At 34.7% G+C, this 16,574-nt stretch overlaps 4 protein-coding genes across 5 annotated transcripts in view; 3 read left to right on the forward strand and 1 right to left on the reverse strand.

The window, feature by feature from the left end:
• The window catches only part of LOC112048150 (mucin-22), a 44,940-nt gene extending 39,203 nt beyond the window's left edge, over positions 1–5,737 (forward strand). For both annotated transcript variants that reach the window (XM_024085561.2, XM_024085560.2), the window contains exons 4-5: positions 48–4,919; positions 4,998–5,737. In XM_024085561.2, the coding sequence (XP_023941329.2) occupies positions 48–4,919; positions 4,998–5,273 (5,148 nt within the window). In that variant the 3' untranslated portion in view covers positions 5,274–5,737. The remainder of the gene's footprint in view (positions 1–47; positions 4,920–4,997) is intronic.
• A 78-nt stretch (positions 5,738–5,815) lies between these two features.
• On the reverse strand, positions 5,816–8,504 carry LOC112048160 (uncharacterized). The gene is made up of 2 exons (XM_024085571.2): positions 8,315–8,504; positions 5,816–7,227 (listed from the first exon to the last, which is right to left on the reverse strand). The coding sequence occupies exons 1-2, from the start codon at positions 8,487–8,489 to the stop codon at positions 5,816–5,818; spliced, it is 1,587 nt and encodes a 528-aa protein (XP_023941339.2). The 5' UTR covers positions 8,490–8,504.
• A 936-nt stretch (positions 8,505–9,440) lies between these two features.
• LOC112048152 (uncharacterized) lies at positions 9,441–13,805 on the forward strand. The gene is made up of 2 exons (XM_024085563.2): positions 9,441–12,033; positions 12,365–13,805. Exons 1-2 carry the CDS (start codon positions 11,865–11,867, stop codon positions 13,780–13,782), a joined length of 1,587 nt encoding a protein of 528 aa, XP_023941331.2. The 5' UTR covers positions 9,441–11,864; the 3' UTR covers positions 13,783–13,805.
• Positions 13,806–14,877: 1,072 nt separating this feature from the next.
• On the forward strand, positions 14,878–16,523 carry LOC112048159 (uncharacterized). The gene is made up of 3 exons (XM_052884439.1): positions 14,878–15,045; positions 15,610–15,780; positions 16,279–16,523. The coding sequence occupies exons 1-3, from the start codon at positions 14,878–14,880 to the stop codon at positions 16,486–16,488; spliced, it is 549 nt and encodes a 182-aa protein (XP_052740399.1). The 3' UTR covers positions 16,489–16,523.
• The last annotated feature ends 51 nt before the right edge of the window (positions 16,524–16,574 follow it).

A 16,574-nucleotide genomic window follows, 5' to 3' on the forward strand; every position in this document is an offset into this window, starting at 1 on the left:
TTCATATATGTATTTTATCATAAAATCTTTGAAATTTATGATTTCAGTTTCAATGTGGACCAGGAACTGTTTATGACCCCGAAACCGAAGTATGTAATCACCCTAGTAGTACAAAGCGATCTGAGTGTGGTGGTTTAAAACTGCAAGCAGAGCAAAACAATGACAATGAAATCAACGACATTGAACTCAATGAACTGCCTTCACCTATCAGTACAATTCTACCAGTATATACAAGTCATGTAAATAATATTACATCTTTTAAAGTGCCAATTAACTCTACACCTGTTAGTTCGGGTGTATTTATACCGTCAATGGAAAATGGGTATTTAAATTCACTCACGACTTCATCAACTCCATACAAAATAGAAACGGTGACAAAAGAAGTTCCAGATATCAATTATAATTTAGGGCCTAATCCTTGGACAAACCATAAAAATACAACTCAAGAGAAAATTGTAACATCTACCACAATATTCCCAGTTTTAGAAAAAAAACAGCCTTGTACTTCAGACGGTTTTATGGGAGACAGTGAAAACTGTAAGAAATTTTATCGATGTGTCAGTAATTCTCGTGGTGGATTTATACGTTATGCATTCATGTGCAGTGAGCCTACAGTTTGGGATGACCACATGCAAAGTTGTAACCATCCATGGGCCGTGCGAAGTAGTCGGTGTAGTCGCAGTGGCTCAAATAATGAAAACTTCACAGACAAACCACCAACACAGACAAGTGTACATTATGGTGATAGACTCTCTGAATACGCAGATCGAAACATTATTGATGATAGTAATAAAAAAGAACATCCTTTAAATTATGGAGATAGATTAAACAATAAAGATGAAAGTGATTTAGAAAGAGATCGAGTTATTTATGGATCTAATTTAAATCAGCCTACAACACCTAGTAAAGATAAAAATTTGGAAACCACAGTTCGTATAGAACACTTAGAAGACTTAAATAGTAATAACTATAATTTAATTCAGACGACAACTGCTCAATCTATTTATTCAACAAATAGGTTAGACCCAGACATAGGTGATGAGAATGGTGTTTTGCAATCGACTGTTAGTAAAAAAGCTTTTAACTGTGAGCACAGTGGTTTCATGGGTGATTTACAAAATTGTAAAAAGTTTTATAGATGTGTCGATAATGGCAGAGGAAGCTTTACAAAGTACGAATTTACCTGTAGTCAGGGTACAGTTTGGGATAGTAAAATAGAGGCGTGTAACTATGCTTGGGCTGTGAAAGAATGTGGTGATAAATCATTAATTCAATCGTCATCAGTGACCGCTGATACCCTAATATCAACTAGTACTAGTGCTAATACCGTTTCTAGTGGAAGCGATAACCTTGAATATGGATATACAAATCAGATAAATGAACAACACGAACCTTCTTCTACTGTTACAGTTAGCCCACCAGTATCATTAATCTCAACTACTGTGGGTTCTAATCAAATAGGATCAGAAACAGACTGTACAGTAGCCGGTTTCAATGGAGATAAAAATGATTGTAAGAAATTTTATAGATGTGTAGACAACGGAAAAGGTGCTTTTACTAAATTCGAGTACAAATGTGGTGATGGAACTTTATGGGATCAAAATATTGAAGCGTGTAATCATGCTTGGGCTGTTAAATCTTGCAACACAGATTTATCTAACACTAATATTCATACAATGAATACAACTACTACTCTTTCCACAGCTTCTTTAATTGAGTCTACAACTCCAGAAAAATTACAAGATAGTAATATCTACAATGAAGCATATGGACCCGAAAAAGGTGAAACAACGACAAATCCTGGAAAAGATTCATCAACAACGAAAGCACCTAGCCAAAAAAACGATTGTGAATCTTCAGGATTTATGGGTGATACCAATGATTGTAAAAAGTTCTATAGGTGTGTTGATAATGGTCAAAGAGGCTTTATTAAATATGAATTCTCTTGTGGTGACGGTACTGTTTGGGATCCTGAACTCGAAGCCTGTAATCACGCTTGGACAGTGAAGCACTGTGGAACCAGTATGCCCATAAAAGGTGAAACTACTTCAAGTTCTGTACCCACTTCATATCCTTCTACAATCATAAATGATTTCGGACTAACTACGTCGGCTTCAGTTATACAAACTACGACAACTCAAAAAGAAATTAGTGAATATGATTCTGGCTACGGTCAACAACATAGTATGTCCACAATGAAACCTGATTTGGAAACGTCGACATCAAAACAAACTCATAGTCAAACAAATCATTGTACAACATCTGGATTTATTGGTGATGTAAATGACTGCAATAAGTTCTACAGATGCGTAGACAATGGAAACGGTGGATTTATACGACATGAGTTTTCATGTGGAGAAGGCACGGTTTGGGACCCCGAAATAGAAGCTTGCAACCACGCATGGGCTGTAAAAAATTGTGGAGGTAGTACGCCTTCTAAAGAAAATATTTTAACAAGCTCTTCCACTCATTTGAATGTCGTAGAAACAAATAGTGATTACTCTACACAAAATTACATAGATAACGAAAATACTACGCCATACAATAATTACCAAACTACGATAACACCTAATGGAAATGATAATAATGAATGTTTAACAAGTGGATTTATGGCTGATAAAAACGACTGTAAAAAGTTTTATAGATGTGTTGATAGTGGAAATGGTACATATATTAAATATGTATTTTCATGTGGTGAAGGAACTTTATGGGATCCCCTTATAAATGCATGTAATCACGATTGGGCTGTCAAAGACTGTAAAAGTTCTGAAGATCATATCACAAACGTATCTGTTAAACCTACTTCCGTGCCTGGTAGCAATGAAGTTGTTGAAAGTCATGAAGATGTTAATAATAATGAGGAAACTACAAAGACGCCTAGTACTACAGCTGTGTTAGTAACTGTTACACATAGTGATAACAAGTGTGAATCAAGCGGATTTATGAGTGACAAGAACGATTGTCGGAAATTTTATAGATGTGTCGATAACGGCGACGGTGGTTTTATAAAACATGAATTTAAGTGTGGCGATGGAACTGTATGGGACACTAAAATTGAAGCATGTAACCATAAATGGGCCGTTGAAAAATGTGGAGGATCATCTAATGAAATTGTTGAAACTACAACCACTACTAAGGCCACTATAAGTACAACACTTTCTGATACTTCTTCTTCATCATCTACTCTTTCTGCAACATCAACATCAACGCAACCAATTAATGATGAACAAGCTGATGATTCACATACTACAAAAACGACGACATTAGCGTCTACGAGTACAAGTAATAATCCTAAGCCAGTGGGTACGAATGTTTGCAAAGAAGAGGGGTACTTCGGTGATTCTAATGATTGTAAAAAGTTTTACAGATGCGTCTATGAAAGTAATGGAAAATATACTAAATATGATTTTACTTGTGGAGATGGTACAATTTGGGATCAAGACATAACTACCTGTAATCATCCGTATGATGTTAAAAACCCTTCGTGCAAATCTAAGCCTGAAAACAGTTCACCAGTAACTACTGTTTCAACGTCAACTGACAGCAATGAAACACCTTCTTTGAGCAGTAATTCAAATGAGCCTGCATCTACAAATGGTGAAGAAATTCCCAATAATAACGAAACGAATTCAAACTATAATAACAGTACAACTGAAAATCCAAATACAAACAATTATACCTGCACTAAAGCTGGATTTTACCCTGATCCCAACAATTGCAAAAAGTTTTATAGATGCGTTGATTGGGAAAACAATGGCAAAAAGTTTTCAATATATCACTTTGACTGTGCTGACGGCACAATATGGGATCCTGCTTTAGAAACCTGCAACCACGAAGATTCTGTTTATCCTCCACGTAACTGTCAAAGTTCACAACAGCAAAGTGAGCAAACAACTACTACTACTTCCAAACCTTCTAAAACAACAACAGAATATACAACCACTTCAGAAAATACATCAACTCAATCTACAACACCATCGTCAACAACGGGAGAATCAACTACTCAGTCTTCAACAACCGAAGAATCAACAACACAGTCATCAACAACCCAAGAATCAACAACCCAAGAATCAACAACACAATCATCAACAACACAATCATCAACAACACAATCATCAACAACACAAGAATCAACAACTCAAGAATCGGCAACACAGTCATCAACAACACAAGAATCTACAACTCAAGAATCGACAACACAGTCATCAACAACACAGTCATCAACAACCCAAGAATCAACAACTCAAGAATCGACAACACAGTCATCGACAACACAAGAATCAACAACTCAAGAATCAACAACACAGTCATCAACAACACAAGAATCAACAACACAATCGTCAACTACTGAAGAGTCGACATCACAATCATCAACTACTGATGAACCAACAACACAATCAACAACAACTAAAGAACCACCTAAAGAGTCAACAACTCAACAAACTACAGTTGGAACATCAACGACTACTGATCAATCTACACAAAGTACTTCGCAATCCACTAATGAAGATACAACAACAGTGGAATCGAGTACTACTACAACACAAATGACAACATCTGCACCCGAACAAACATCAACTACCACTGAGCAATCTACATCAACAACGGAAACTAGTTCGGAATCAAGTACAGAGACATCTCCTGATAAAAAGTGTCCTGACACAGCCGATGATCAATCATTATACGTTTGTCCTACTTCATTCAAAAGACATCCTAAGTATTGTAATTTATTCTACCAATGCACTGAGGATAATGAAAGTCATGAACTGAAAATAGCAGTATTTACCTGTCCAAACAATACTATATACGATGAAGGTAAAATCCAGTGCGTAGAAGAAAAGAAAAGCAGTAAAAAATGTAATGGACAAATATCACAAAGGCACAGAGTAAAACGTTTGGGTGCTGCTTATAATGATCCGGTAAATTGCATTCATTTAATGTTTATTAGTAACTTGTTTTTTTGGAATAACTTATTAATCTCTTTGTTTGCTTTTCAGTTTGTGGTCACCAAAGAAAGTATGGCATGTCGCAGTACTGGGCATTTTCCTTTTGAGAAACATACGGAGTGCTCGCCGTCCTTACTTAAATGTGAATTATCGAAGTCTGGAAAATTGCGCGGTTTTGTCTATAGATGTCCGGAAGGTTTTGTTTATTGGAACATTAGTAGAAGATGTGAACCATTACCAAAAGTTAGAGACTGTAAGCGTTCATCTTATAAATGGAATACAAGATATGATGTACCACTGGAAAGATATAATATTGCATTGAAATAAAAAAGGAAATAGCTTATAGGTACATAATACGCACAGAAAAATAATTCATAAGTCTTCTGGAGACCCAGATTGAAGGTTAATCGGAGTTTGTGTATTATTTGGTGTAGTATAACTGATACCATACAAAGACTAAGCAAAGAAATCTCCGTACTGCCCTTAACTATTGTCGGGCTCTATTCCTGTGTGATGCAATATAAAATACTTGATTAGGTAGTTTAGAATAAACTAGTAATGTAATGTACCAACTTTTATAAGCTCAGTGTTGATTTAATAATAATTCTAGTCCGCTATCTATCATAACATCTTGATTGATTTTATATTATATAAAAGTGCTGCCATTTATTTTTGTTAAGGTAACAATAATAATTTGTCATTTGTGAACAAAATAGTGTATAATGTCATTATTTTGATCACGACTGATTAAAATTTAGAATAAGTTCAAAAATAAAGTAATTTATTATAAACATTTTATTTCATTTTAATAAAACTAAAATACATACGATTTCATAGCAATATCCACTAAGTTTAAAAATTTAACATACCTATAAAATAACATCAATGTTGTTACAAGTAGATAAACTCCCTTTACAAAATAAAGATAATTCGTCAATTATAAAATCTGTTACAGAGTCGCCACGAGTATGGTGTAAAACATTACTGAATACTGTTCCAATAAATGCATGACAGCCTATTTCGGTGGCAATCAAGTTACCCTTTAAATCAATAACTAATTTTGTATTTTCAGCCCCTTTGAAAGTTTTGGTATTTGATTTAGTAATTTTGATACTTGGATCGTGAGCTATTTTAGATGTTGTGTCGTTTTTTAAATATTTATCAAAATTAGTAGTTTCAGACATATGAATATCACTAGTAAAATTTTTCAAGTTTTGTGTAAATGTTGAGTTTTTCGTATTCGAGCGAAAAAGTACTTGTAGAAAATTTGGAAGAATTTTTTGCAACGCCGCTATTCCCATGCTGTCTTCGGTACTGTTATTTGTTTGGATCGATTTAAAATAATTACTGGGTACTTTTCTATTATTATTCACTTCATTAGAATCATGCAAAATTTCTTCATTTTGTTTTTGTGGGATTTTATGTTGGTCAAATGGATAAAAGTTTGCAGATCTTTTAATTTTCGGAGAAGTTACTGTAACAGATGGAACATTTTCTGCTTCTGTGAGACTTTCTGTAAAAATACTGTCATTTATATCCTCATTTTCCAAGTCGTTTATAATATCACGAATATTATTATACTTCTTTTTATTCAGCTTAGAAGTCTTTCTTTTCTTAGTAGACATCAATTTATTATTTAAATAAAACTTCTCTAGTATATTATTGAGCTTTTCTAAATAAATTGAATTATGTGAGTTAGGGATTAATATCACAGGATTGAACGCTATGCCTCCTTTATCCCAAATAGATACACACCGAACTAAGAAACCAATGAACTGATTAGGCAGAAGCCGCCAATATTTTTTCAACGGAGAATCATTCATGTACATTGTGAGAGAAATGAATTTCACAGTAGGACTTTTATATAGCCGCTTCTTATTTGCTATTTTTTTGTCATCCCACAGCAAATTTAAAGCCAAATCATTATTTTTCTCGTCGCTTAAATCATTAAGCGTATCGTGATTTGCATCATTTAAAAGAACTAGGAAATTATATTTAAAATTAGTGTATTTTTTCGCAAACGTCTTAACGTACGGCATATAATTATGTTCGTTGAAATCGTTTAAATTATCAACAAAAACGTGCATGTAAATATTTGGTATACTGGAGTTTTCATTTGAATTATTTTCTGTAGTTCGTTTTGTGTTTTGAGTTTTCGATGGAACATAATGGGAATGCGGAAGCACTGCAATAGCAAGAAAGCTATTATAAATCAGAAACACCATGACAGCAATCATGCCGAGGCCGATCCACCAATATGCTAGTAGAGCTGAGATGTTATCTGAAAAAGAATATGTTGTTTAATTATTATATTATGTTGATGTTTAATTATTATCATTCAAAAAAATTGAACTTTAAAAATTCAAAGAACAGGTTTGTATACATAGACCCCCCTCCCATTCTCTCGCACAACAAGTAAAACTTTCCAAACACTCTTTCTTTTCTTTGTTTTTCCCATCTTAGCCTATTGGAGTTTTCATAGAAAAATAAAAAAATTCTGACAAAAAATCGATTTACAATTGATATGTACTGTCAGACATGTATGGAAAATAGCCAATTCGAGCTCTTTTTTTCTGCAATAAAAAATAGTCATTATCAACCCATAATCCGCTCACTGCTGAGCACAAGTCCCCTCTTATAATAAGAGGAGTTAGGCCAATAGTCCACCATGCTGGCCAAATACGGATTGGCAGACTTCACACACGTGGAGAATTAAGAAAATTCCAAGATAAGCAAGTTTCCTCACGATGTTTTTCCTTCACCGTATCTTAAATTATGTGTAATGAATTTAGGTTTAAGTCCATACATCGTCGTCGTCGTTATCAACCCATATACGGCTCACTGCTGAGCTCGAGTCTCCTCTCAGAATGAGAGAGGTAAGGCCAATAGTCCACCACGCTGGCCCAATGCGGATTGGCAGACTTCACAAACGCAGAGAATTAAGAAATTCTCTGGTGTACAGGTTTCCTCACGATGTTTTCCTTCACCGTTTCAGACCATACATCCTATATCCATACATAGTATATCTTAAAAAAAGATAATATTCAAAAAAAAAAATAGTGATCTGTGTGATCAAATCAGATGAGGAGATTCGCAGAAAAATTACATTGGTAGCTCTACAAGTCACGAAGCTGAGGTAGCAATGGACGGGGTGCATACCGGGACGTAAGTTATTGGAATGGCGACACGGCATCAAAAAGCGCACCTCCTTCTTGTCCTCCAACTAGGTGGACTGATGACACTAAGCAGTAGATGAATGCGGCTTAAGACAGTGATGTTCGGAAGGCCATACAAAAGGCCTTTGTCTAGCAGTGGACATCCACCGGTTGATAATCATAATGGTGATTATACGGAACGTATATTTTTACCTGGCCAAGTAGTAATGATAGCAGTCGCTCCTAACGCATGTGTCCTGGCTCGTCCAGTGGAGGCTGAGCGTCGAAACCGCCTTTGAAACTTTGGACCGACGTCTGGTATATGATACTCTTCGTCAGAGCACTCATCGCATATCAGCGGATGCTCCTCATTATACGAATCAGTCATTACTGGCCATCAGTTGTATACTAAAGCTGTAATGGAGCAAAAAATTAGATAGAAGACCTGAAAATGCGTAAGCGGTTTTCACATTTGTTTGTGACATGGCATTGCTTCTACTGCATCTTGTAAACATACTAAAAACAATGTTTCTCTGTCTGTCTGTCCGTGATAAACTCGGTAAACACTGATCGGATTTTCATCCGGTTTTTAAAAAATAGATAGAGTGATTTATAAGAAAGGTTTAGGTGTATAATTTGTCAATATTTTCTGTAAATAGATTGAAATATGACGATACTCGTAATTGTTGGAAGGGTCGGAAAAAGTCATCCCTGTGAGATATAATAAAACAATGCATGATGGGATATTCCGTTTTATAAAAGTACACGCCGTTGAAGTGGCAAGCGTCTGTTAGTAAATTATAATATTATGTTGGAACATCATAATATTTTTGTCTAAAATGGGCTCGCCCTTGTCCACGATCTCAACTAAAGGTAAGTGTAAATATGACTCAATTGGAACACGAACGGAAATGCCTTTTCTTTGGTATACACATACATTTTTAATAGCTAATTAGTTATCTCATAATAATGTTGTTTGTTATCAATAATTTACTTACCTCCAAAAATTCAAAATAATAAAGCTTATTTATTATAAGACTTAAGATAATTATATTTTTTCAACAAATATAATAACGATGCTATTTGTTATCAATCATTTACCTCCAAAAATTAAAAATAATAATATACACTAAATAAATTATTGCAAAAGCTTTTGAAATTGGCTTCACTTACCCAATAATAATTTGATTTTTAACGATATAATTCTTTATGCTTGGGGAACGAGTAGATTTTAAAATTTATAATCGCTAGAAAAATGTAGAGTTTGACGAGTTAGTCATTATAGAATTTATGATGGATAATATGCCATAATTTAAGAGACAATAAGCGGTTTAAATAAAAGGAGGTTAGAATATAGCCAAGAAAAAAAAATACTGACCAGAAATATGTAAACCATGGATTATCAGGTATTTTTTAGCAGTCTGGTGCATAAGAAATAATATGGAAACAAATGAAATAAATGCGTGAAAATTTCCTTCATTTCTCTTTTTTCCGTCGCATGACCTTTTTCATTTCTCTGGTCAAAAAAAAGTACAATACATGGGCCAGTTTCAATACCTGGTGTTGGATAGTTAGTAAGTTTTAACCTATTATCTATGTATTTTAGGTTTTAACACTTCTTACTTTATGTCAAATGACTAAGACAGATCTTGTAGCTAATAAGTTATCTGACACTTAACAGAAGATGGTGAAATTGACCCTGACATTTACACTTACCTGTTTGATCTATGCACTGGCATCAGAATCATCAAAATCGGTTGAAGCTAAAAGATTTTGAATACCAACACTCACAAACTATGATATACTAGACGTAGGTAACTCTACTCTTCTGGTGATAAATACTCTACTCTTCGGTGATAAATACTCTATTCTTAGGTGATAAATGCTCTACTCTTGGGTGATAAATACTCTACTCTTCGGTGATAAATACTCTACTCTTCGGTGATAAATACTCTACTCTTAGGTAAATAACTTAACAGTACACTATTCATTTTAAAAATCACAAATTAACCCTCCCTTTTCCAACACCTAGCAATCAATGTTTTATGTAATAGTGAGGTTAGCACGTTTAGGCGTTTGTATTAAGTTCCGCTTTGATTTTGTTGATTCAACATGCGTTCGTCTCACGTACTGATTTTATTTTACGTCATTATTATGAATTCCTCAAATTATGCACATAAATGTTTTTATTCTGTACAAGTTACGCTTGACTACAATCTCACATGATGGTAAGTGATGCGCTTTAAGATGGAAGCGGGCTAACTTGTCAGGAGTTGAATGAAAGTACACACTCCTTTCGGTTTCTACACGACATCGTTCCGGAACCACAGAATAAAGATGATCCAGAATGAGTATTTACAAGCAGCGTGGTGAAACCGGTGAAACCCATAAAAAGAAAACGCCTCCTTGATATCCGTATATATACAAACTTTTTTTCACTAGCGACATTTACGGAAATGAATATATTAATTAATAATACCCATTAAAAATACTCCATCTTATTTCTTTCTTTCGAAAAACATCGTGAGGAGCCAACGTGGTGGACTATTGGCCTAACCCCTCATTATTGGTCTCAGAGGAGACTTGACTTCTTGAAATACGCTAGCGTTAATGATAGATAGATACTAAAAAGATTTTAATTAGGATATCTAATAATTTGCGTATTTCACCTTAAATGTCATAATTTAAAACCTGAATTCCAAAATTAACTGTCATTTTATCAACACAAAAGCTTGTTTCAGTATTAGCTAAATATATTAGGATTTTAATTAAATAATAAAAAAACAGCTACAAGGTAAATTTTAATTTTGTTGATGCGATAAATATATGGTTGTTTTTATATATTTCCAATAATATATAGTTTGACACAACGTTTTATCGAAGCTGTGGCGTAGAATTTCGCCGCCCGAGGCTGACTTGAATAAACTCCCTTCAATGATTACTTTAAATTTAAAATATTTTATTTCACGGTCGCGTGGCGCAGTGGGTAGTGACCCTGCTTTCTGCATCCACGGCCGTGGCTTCGATTCCCACAACTGGAAAATATTCGTGTGATGAGCATGAGTGTTTTCCAGTGTCTGTGTGTATTTATATATCATATAAGTATTTATATGTAGTATATAAATGTATATGAATATTATAATGTCAACTATCTTAGTACCCATAACACAAGCCACTCAGTATGCTTACTTTGGGGCTAGATAGTGATGTGTATTGTTTAAGTATATTTATTTATTTATTTACGGTGTATCGCACGTACACGTATTTCACGTACATCGTACAAATTGAAAATCAAGATAAATTAACACTGCTTCGGAAGGAATAAATAGCAAGCCGCGCCACCTCAACGAAGTTTCGAAGAGACATATATTTGTGCTAGATTTTGTCTATTGAGTTTTGTGAGGCGTTCATATTTGGATTTTCCAAATTTTCATGTTTAATTTGCATATACTGCCCGGGTCACAGTGCACATGACCCGGGCAGTATATGAAAGCTAGCAAATTAAACATGAAAATTCGCCACTGCACCGAAAAACACCGAAAATACGCTTCCCTACTGCACCAAAAAAGAGACCCCTAGGAGCTGTTAACTTCACAATTAAACATTATTTATCGATGCTTTGGTTTAGTATTCTATAACGTAACGTACGTAGAGGATTTTCTTTCGGATGTAGGTGACATTGAGGCGGATAATATTGAAATAGGTAAATCTACTCTATTCATAATGCTAACCGTTTCTATTCAGTACCTTACAGTGTCAAATAATGACGGAACTTGGCGCACAAGTAAAACGAGATGAAGAATACCCATTGCTCAAAGTAGAATCAGGTGGTGGAGACAATGTTCTGAGATCTCAAGCACCTACAACAATAGCAGCGTCGGGATGGCACGTGACTTGTACACCCAAGCAGTCGTGGTGCAGTCGTTGGCCTGGTAAATTAATGAAGAATCTAAAATATAGAGTTATTACTAACAACGCAATAGAAATGGCGCATACGCGTGAACATACACATTACACATAAAAAATTTTAAAGATTGTGTAATGCTTTTATTAGATTTTGTTATAACCAACGTAATGCCTTAAAATCGATAATATCTGGCGTGTGTCATTGTATTAAAATAACCACGCTGGATGATAAAAATTTATTTTTAGTATTTTGATGTGGAAGGATGTGCCTTCAATTGTCTTGTTTTAAGATTCATATGATCTGAAACAAGTACCTATTAAGATTGTTTACCGTGTAATCATAATTTTTTATTGCAGAGTTCGTCTCGGCTTGCTGGATGACTATAATTTTGTTAGCAATATCCTTTCTAGTATTTTGTGCGCTTGGCATGAGTGCATATAGGAGGCAACCAGTTGTAGTTGTCAAATGTAATGATACCAAGCCAGCTAGCGAAGTTTTCTACCATCATATTATACCTCGGGATGCTCATGTTCCACTTTCTATTTTTTCTGAATACCTTTCACACATGGCAAGACAATATCCGCTGCTACGTATAAACGTAAATTTTCTAATTGACGATTCTTGGCAGAACTCTTTTCAAGATTCTAGACTGCTGAGCGCTAGGCTTTTAAACAGATTGATACCACCAATAGCAAGACCTTTCAGTAGCATTTTTGGTCTGGACTACAAAAGAGAAATAAGGGATTTCCAAAGAATATATGAAAATGTAAATATAAGTGTGATGGTGCTCAGCAAATATATGGCAAGGACTCCCTTAAGATACAAATGGAGAACTATACCTCCAAACTACTTATCATTTTACGCTAGAATATATGCCATTTGGCAGTATGGTGGCATTGGATTTGATTTTGTTACGTTCAATAATCAATTTCATCGAAATCAAGCTATTGATAGTAGACTTGACGCAATTTTAAAACAACACAATGATGGCATCAGGACAGAAGCGTATGCAGATAATACATTCAATTATCCAGAAATTCAAGCTCAAACTGAAATATTTTCAATGTTCTTCAATATAGTTAATCAAATTTTAAATGAAACAAGTTTGTTTTTTGGAGCTGACAACCAAGATATAAAAGAATTAAACAATACCCCACTCGTAAGAACTCATAGAATTAAACGTGATATTGCCATTAATAAAAAAAATACTACTGTAAACTTTAAAATCGAAAACCGAACAAATAGTAATAATTTGAATCACTCCAATAATATTACAGAAAAAATAAAAAATCTCACAAAGAATATATCCAAAGAAAACAACGACAGTAATTACAGGAAAGGTCTTGATGAATTAATGAATCAACATGAAGTTTTCCATCATCTATTAAGGATGCAAAATGATTCAAAATTGAATGTTGATGTACCACAGGTTGTACTTTTTTACGATGTCATTGGATTTTCGGATGACGTTGGACCATCTTATTCTTATCCTAAAACTTTCGCTCCAGCCGATCTAGTCTCTATAAAGGGTCCTTCCTTAAAGTATGCAACTATACAGGGACAGAGTAAACCTAAATACCTATCCTTAACTCCCGAAGGTCATTTCATAGCAGCTTCCTCACGACATCATCCATTTTTAGCACAGCTGTTTTCTTCTGGGTGTCAAAGATTTAGCCCACAATTTGCAATTAAAGATACTCTTTTGAGCCAATGTTCAGGTATTAGAGATGATGTTTACTGTGACAATATTCGTGTCCTTTACGATGTTGTGTAAGACTGTTTCTTACTTATTGTTTACTTTAAAATTACTTATTTTATTATTTACCTAGTTTTAATTTCCAAATTGTTTAGTATCGAAATATAGGTGTTTTTTTTAGAAATAAATTCTTTTTAAATTTCATAAACGCTTATTTTAATACCAACAATGATGAAAAAATTTAAAGACATTCCGGTATGATATCTAAAATCTTATTATATAGATAAGTATCGTAACCAACTATGATGGAGTTTGGATAGTAGTAGCTTTGGGAGGTAGCAGGTTTTAAGGATCCAGACCCTCATAAGTCTAAGTCTAACCGTCTAAGTAAGAAACCATAAAAAATTACATTTATACGTAGACGGTAGTACTTAGCATGAGCTCACAAACTTTCAGCTTTTACAAAATGACGAAAGTCTGGGGTTTACAGGTCCTTACTCTACTATGGTCAAATGACTTTTAACGCCGTAGAAGAATTTGTTTTTTTTTTATTCTTTACTAGTTAGCGAGTTAGCCCTTGAATAAATCTCACCTGATGGTACGTGATGATGCAATCAAAGATGGAAGCGGGCTAGGAGGAACTTTTAGGAGGAGGATAAAAATCCACACTCCTTTCGATTTCTACACGGCATCGTACCGGAACGCTAAATCGTTGGCGGTACGACTTTGCCGGTAGGGTGGTAACTAGCCACGGCCGAAGCCTCCCACCAGCCAGACCTGGACCAATTAAGAAAACCTCAATCAGCCCAGCCGGAGATCGAACCCAGGACCTCGTCTTGTAAATCCACTGCGCATACCACTGTGCCACGGAGGCTGTCAAAAAGATTAGAATGGTAGAAGAATAGATTGGTAGATCTACAGATTAATAAGAGATTTGTGTTGTGCATAGATTATTGATAAAGCATAGACATATGATTACGTATTTACGATTCTGTGACTTGGCTGTGACTTGAAGGATATGTCAAGAGTTCTGTATAAACAAAAAATAATTGAACAAAAAATGCTTTTTTATTAAATATAATATTATATAACATATAAAGTATACATATTCATAATATGTTATGATGTTAGCTGATACAACCGACACCTACGGTTATTCTGACTGCATTTATAATGAAGCTACCGTTTAGCATTGTTTTAGGCCAGCTTCTTAAACCGCAGTATGCAAACACGAAGTTGTTTTGCAAACATCCTACCTTTTCTATTAGTGTACCATACACCTACGTTTTCAGCACTCTTGGTTTGGTAAGTTTTTCTCTATCATTTATGATCCTTTTTTTAAATTTTTAACAATGTCAATCTATACTTATATAATAAATCTGTAGAGGTCAATTCGGTACAAGAAATATATTTACAAAATAACTATCAGGGGGTGATTAGTGATCGATACTGATGCCAAAAATGCAATCAGTTAAATTTTTGTCTATCTGTCTGTATGTTCGTTATAGAAACAAAAACTACTCGACGGATTTTAACAAAACTTGGTACAATTGTTCTTTATACTCCTGGGCAGGTTATAGTATACTTTTCATCACGCTACGATCAATAGGAGCAGAGCAGTGAAGGGAAAAGTTGGGAAAACGGGAGAAGTTACTCCATTTTTAAGCTTCCGTCGCGTGTGCAGCCTTAATGAGTAGGGTAGGGGTTGGGGTAGGGGTTGGGGTAGGGGTAGGGGTAGGGGTACGGGGTACTTGTAAGTTTATATCGAGTTTCACGTGGACGAAGTCACGGGCGCCCGCTAGTACAAAATATAATACAAAACACTATTAAAAATTGTGTGTGCGGCTTTTGCTAGCTATGATAATATACCTACATTAAAACCGAAATGTATGTATATATTTCCAGTTTGTGAATATACACCACTTAAAGAATCATTTGGGGGAAGTACCGCTTGGTGCAGGGGATCAAAATGTGAATCAATTGACACGAAACGAAATGCTTGTACATGATCTGAAGATAATTGCAACTTCTATGGGTTTGGTTCAATATACTTGCCTTTTGGTTGGATGCCTTACAGTAAGAAATATTTGATTATGTCAGCACTAAAAAATCTATTATACCTATACCTACCTACATAATATAAAAAATAAAAACCTTGGAAAATATATCAAAAATTTGTTATATTATACTAATTGTTTGTTCACCATCCACTCTCTGTGTACTAATATTAAATACAAGCGGACGCCCGCGACTTCGTCCGCCCTTAGACCTCTTTAATCCAACCCTTCCAGTAGTATCGCTGTAAAAGTAGAGTAACGTAAGTGCATTGGGATTTATTTGCAAGCAAAATTAAAAATTCATAAATTAAAATTAGATTTTTAATGGCGACGTTTCAAGCACTTCTTTTACTCTATTTTAACTCTCTCTGCTATATATTAAGCTCTCTCTTTTACATATTAAGTATCTACGACATAATCGGATTGGTCTTAAATAACCGGACAAACATAAATACCTAATACCAAAACCTACTTTTATTCTGTTCAATATTGTTCTAAAATTAACATAAATTTTCAGGAAAATCCATCACTTTTCTTGCCGCACCTTGCCGGGCAGTTGGTTGTGATTTTCGTGCGGTTGTGTAACGCCTTGCTCTTCCTGGTCAGAATAAATATGAAGACACTGAAGCAACTACAACACAAGGTGGTAGCCATTGCCTTGATGACTTTCAATTGGCTTCAAGAGTTCTGTGTATTCAGACAGTGTCTATGCGTGTGTGATCTTTAAAACATGGAATAATTAATTGCATTTATATAAAGTACTTTAACAAATTCTAAAAAGCGAGAAGATAATAATATAGGCATAGTAATACA

This window comes from Bicyclus anynana, chromosome 11 (assembly GCF_947172395.1).
Source record: "Bicyclus anynana chromosome 11, ilBicAnyn1.1, whole genome shotgun sequence".
Taxonomy (NCBI): Eukaryota; Metazoa; Arthropoda; class Insecta; order Lepidoptera; family Nymphalidae; genus Bicyclus; species Bicyclus anynana.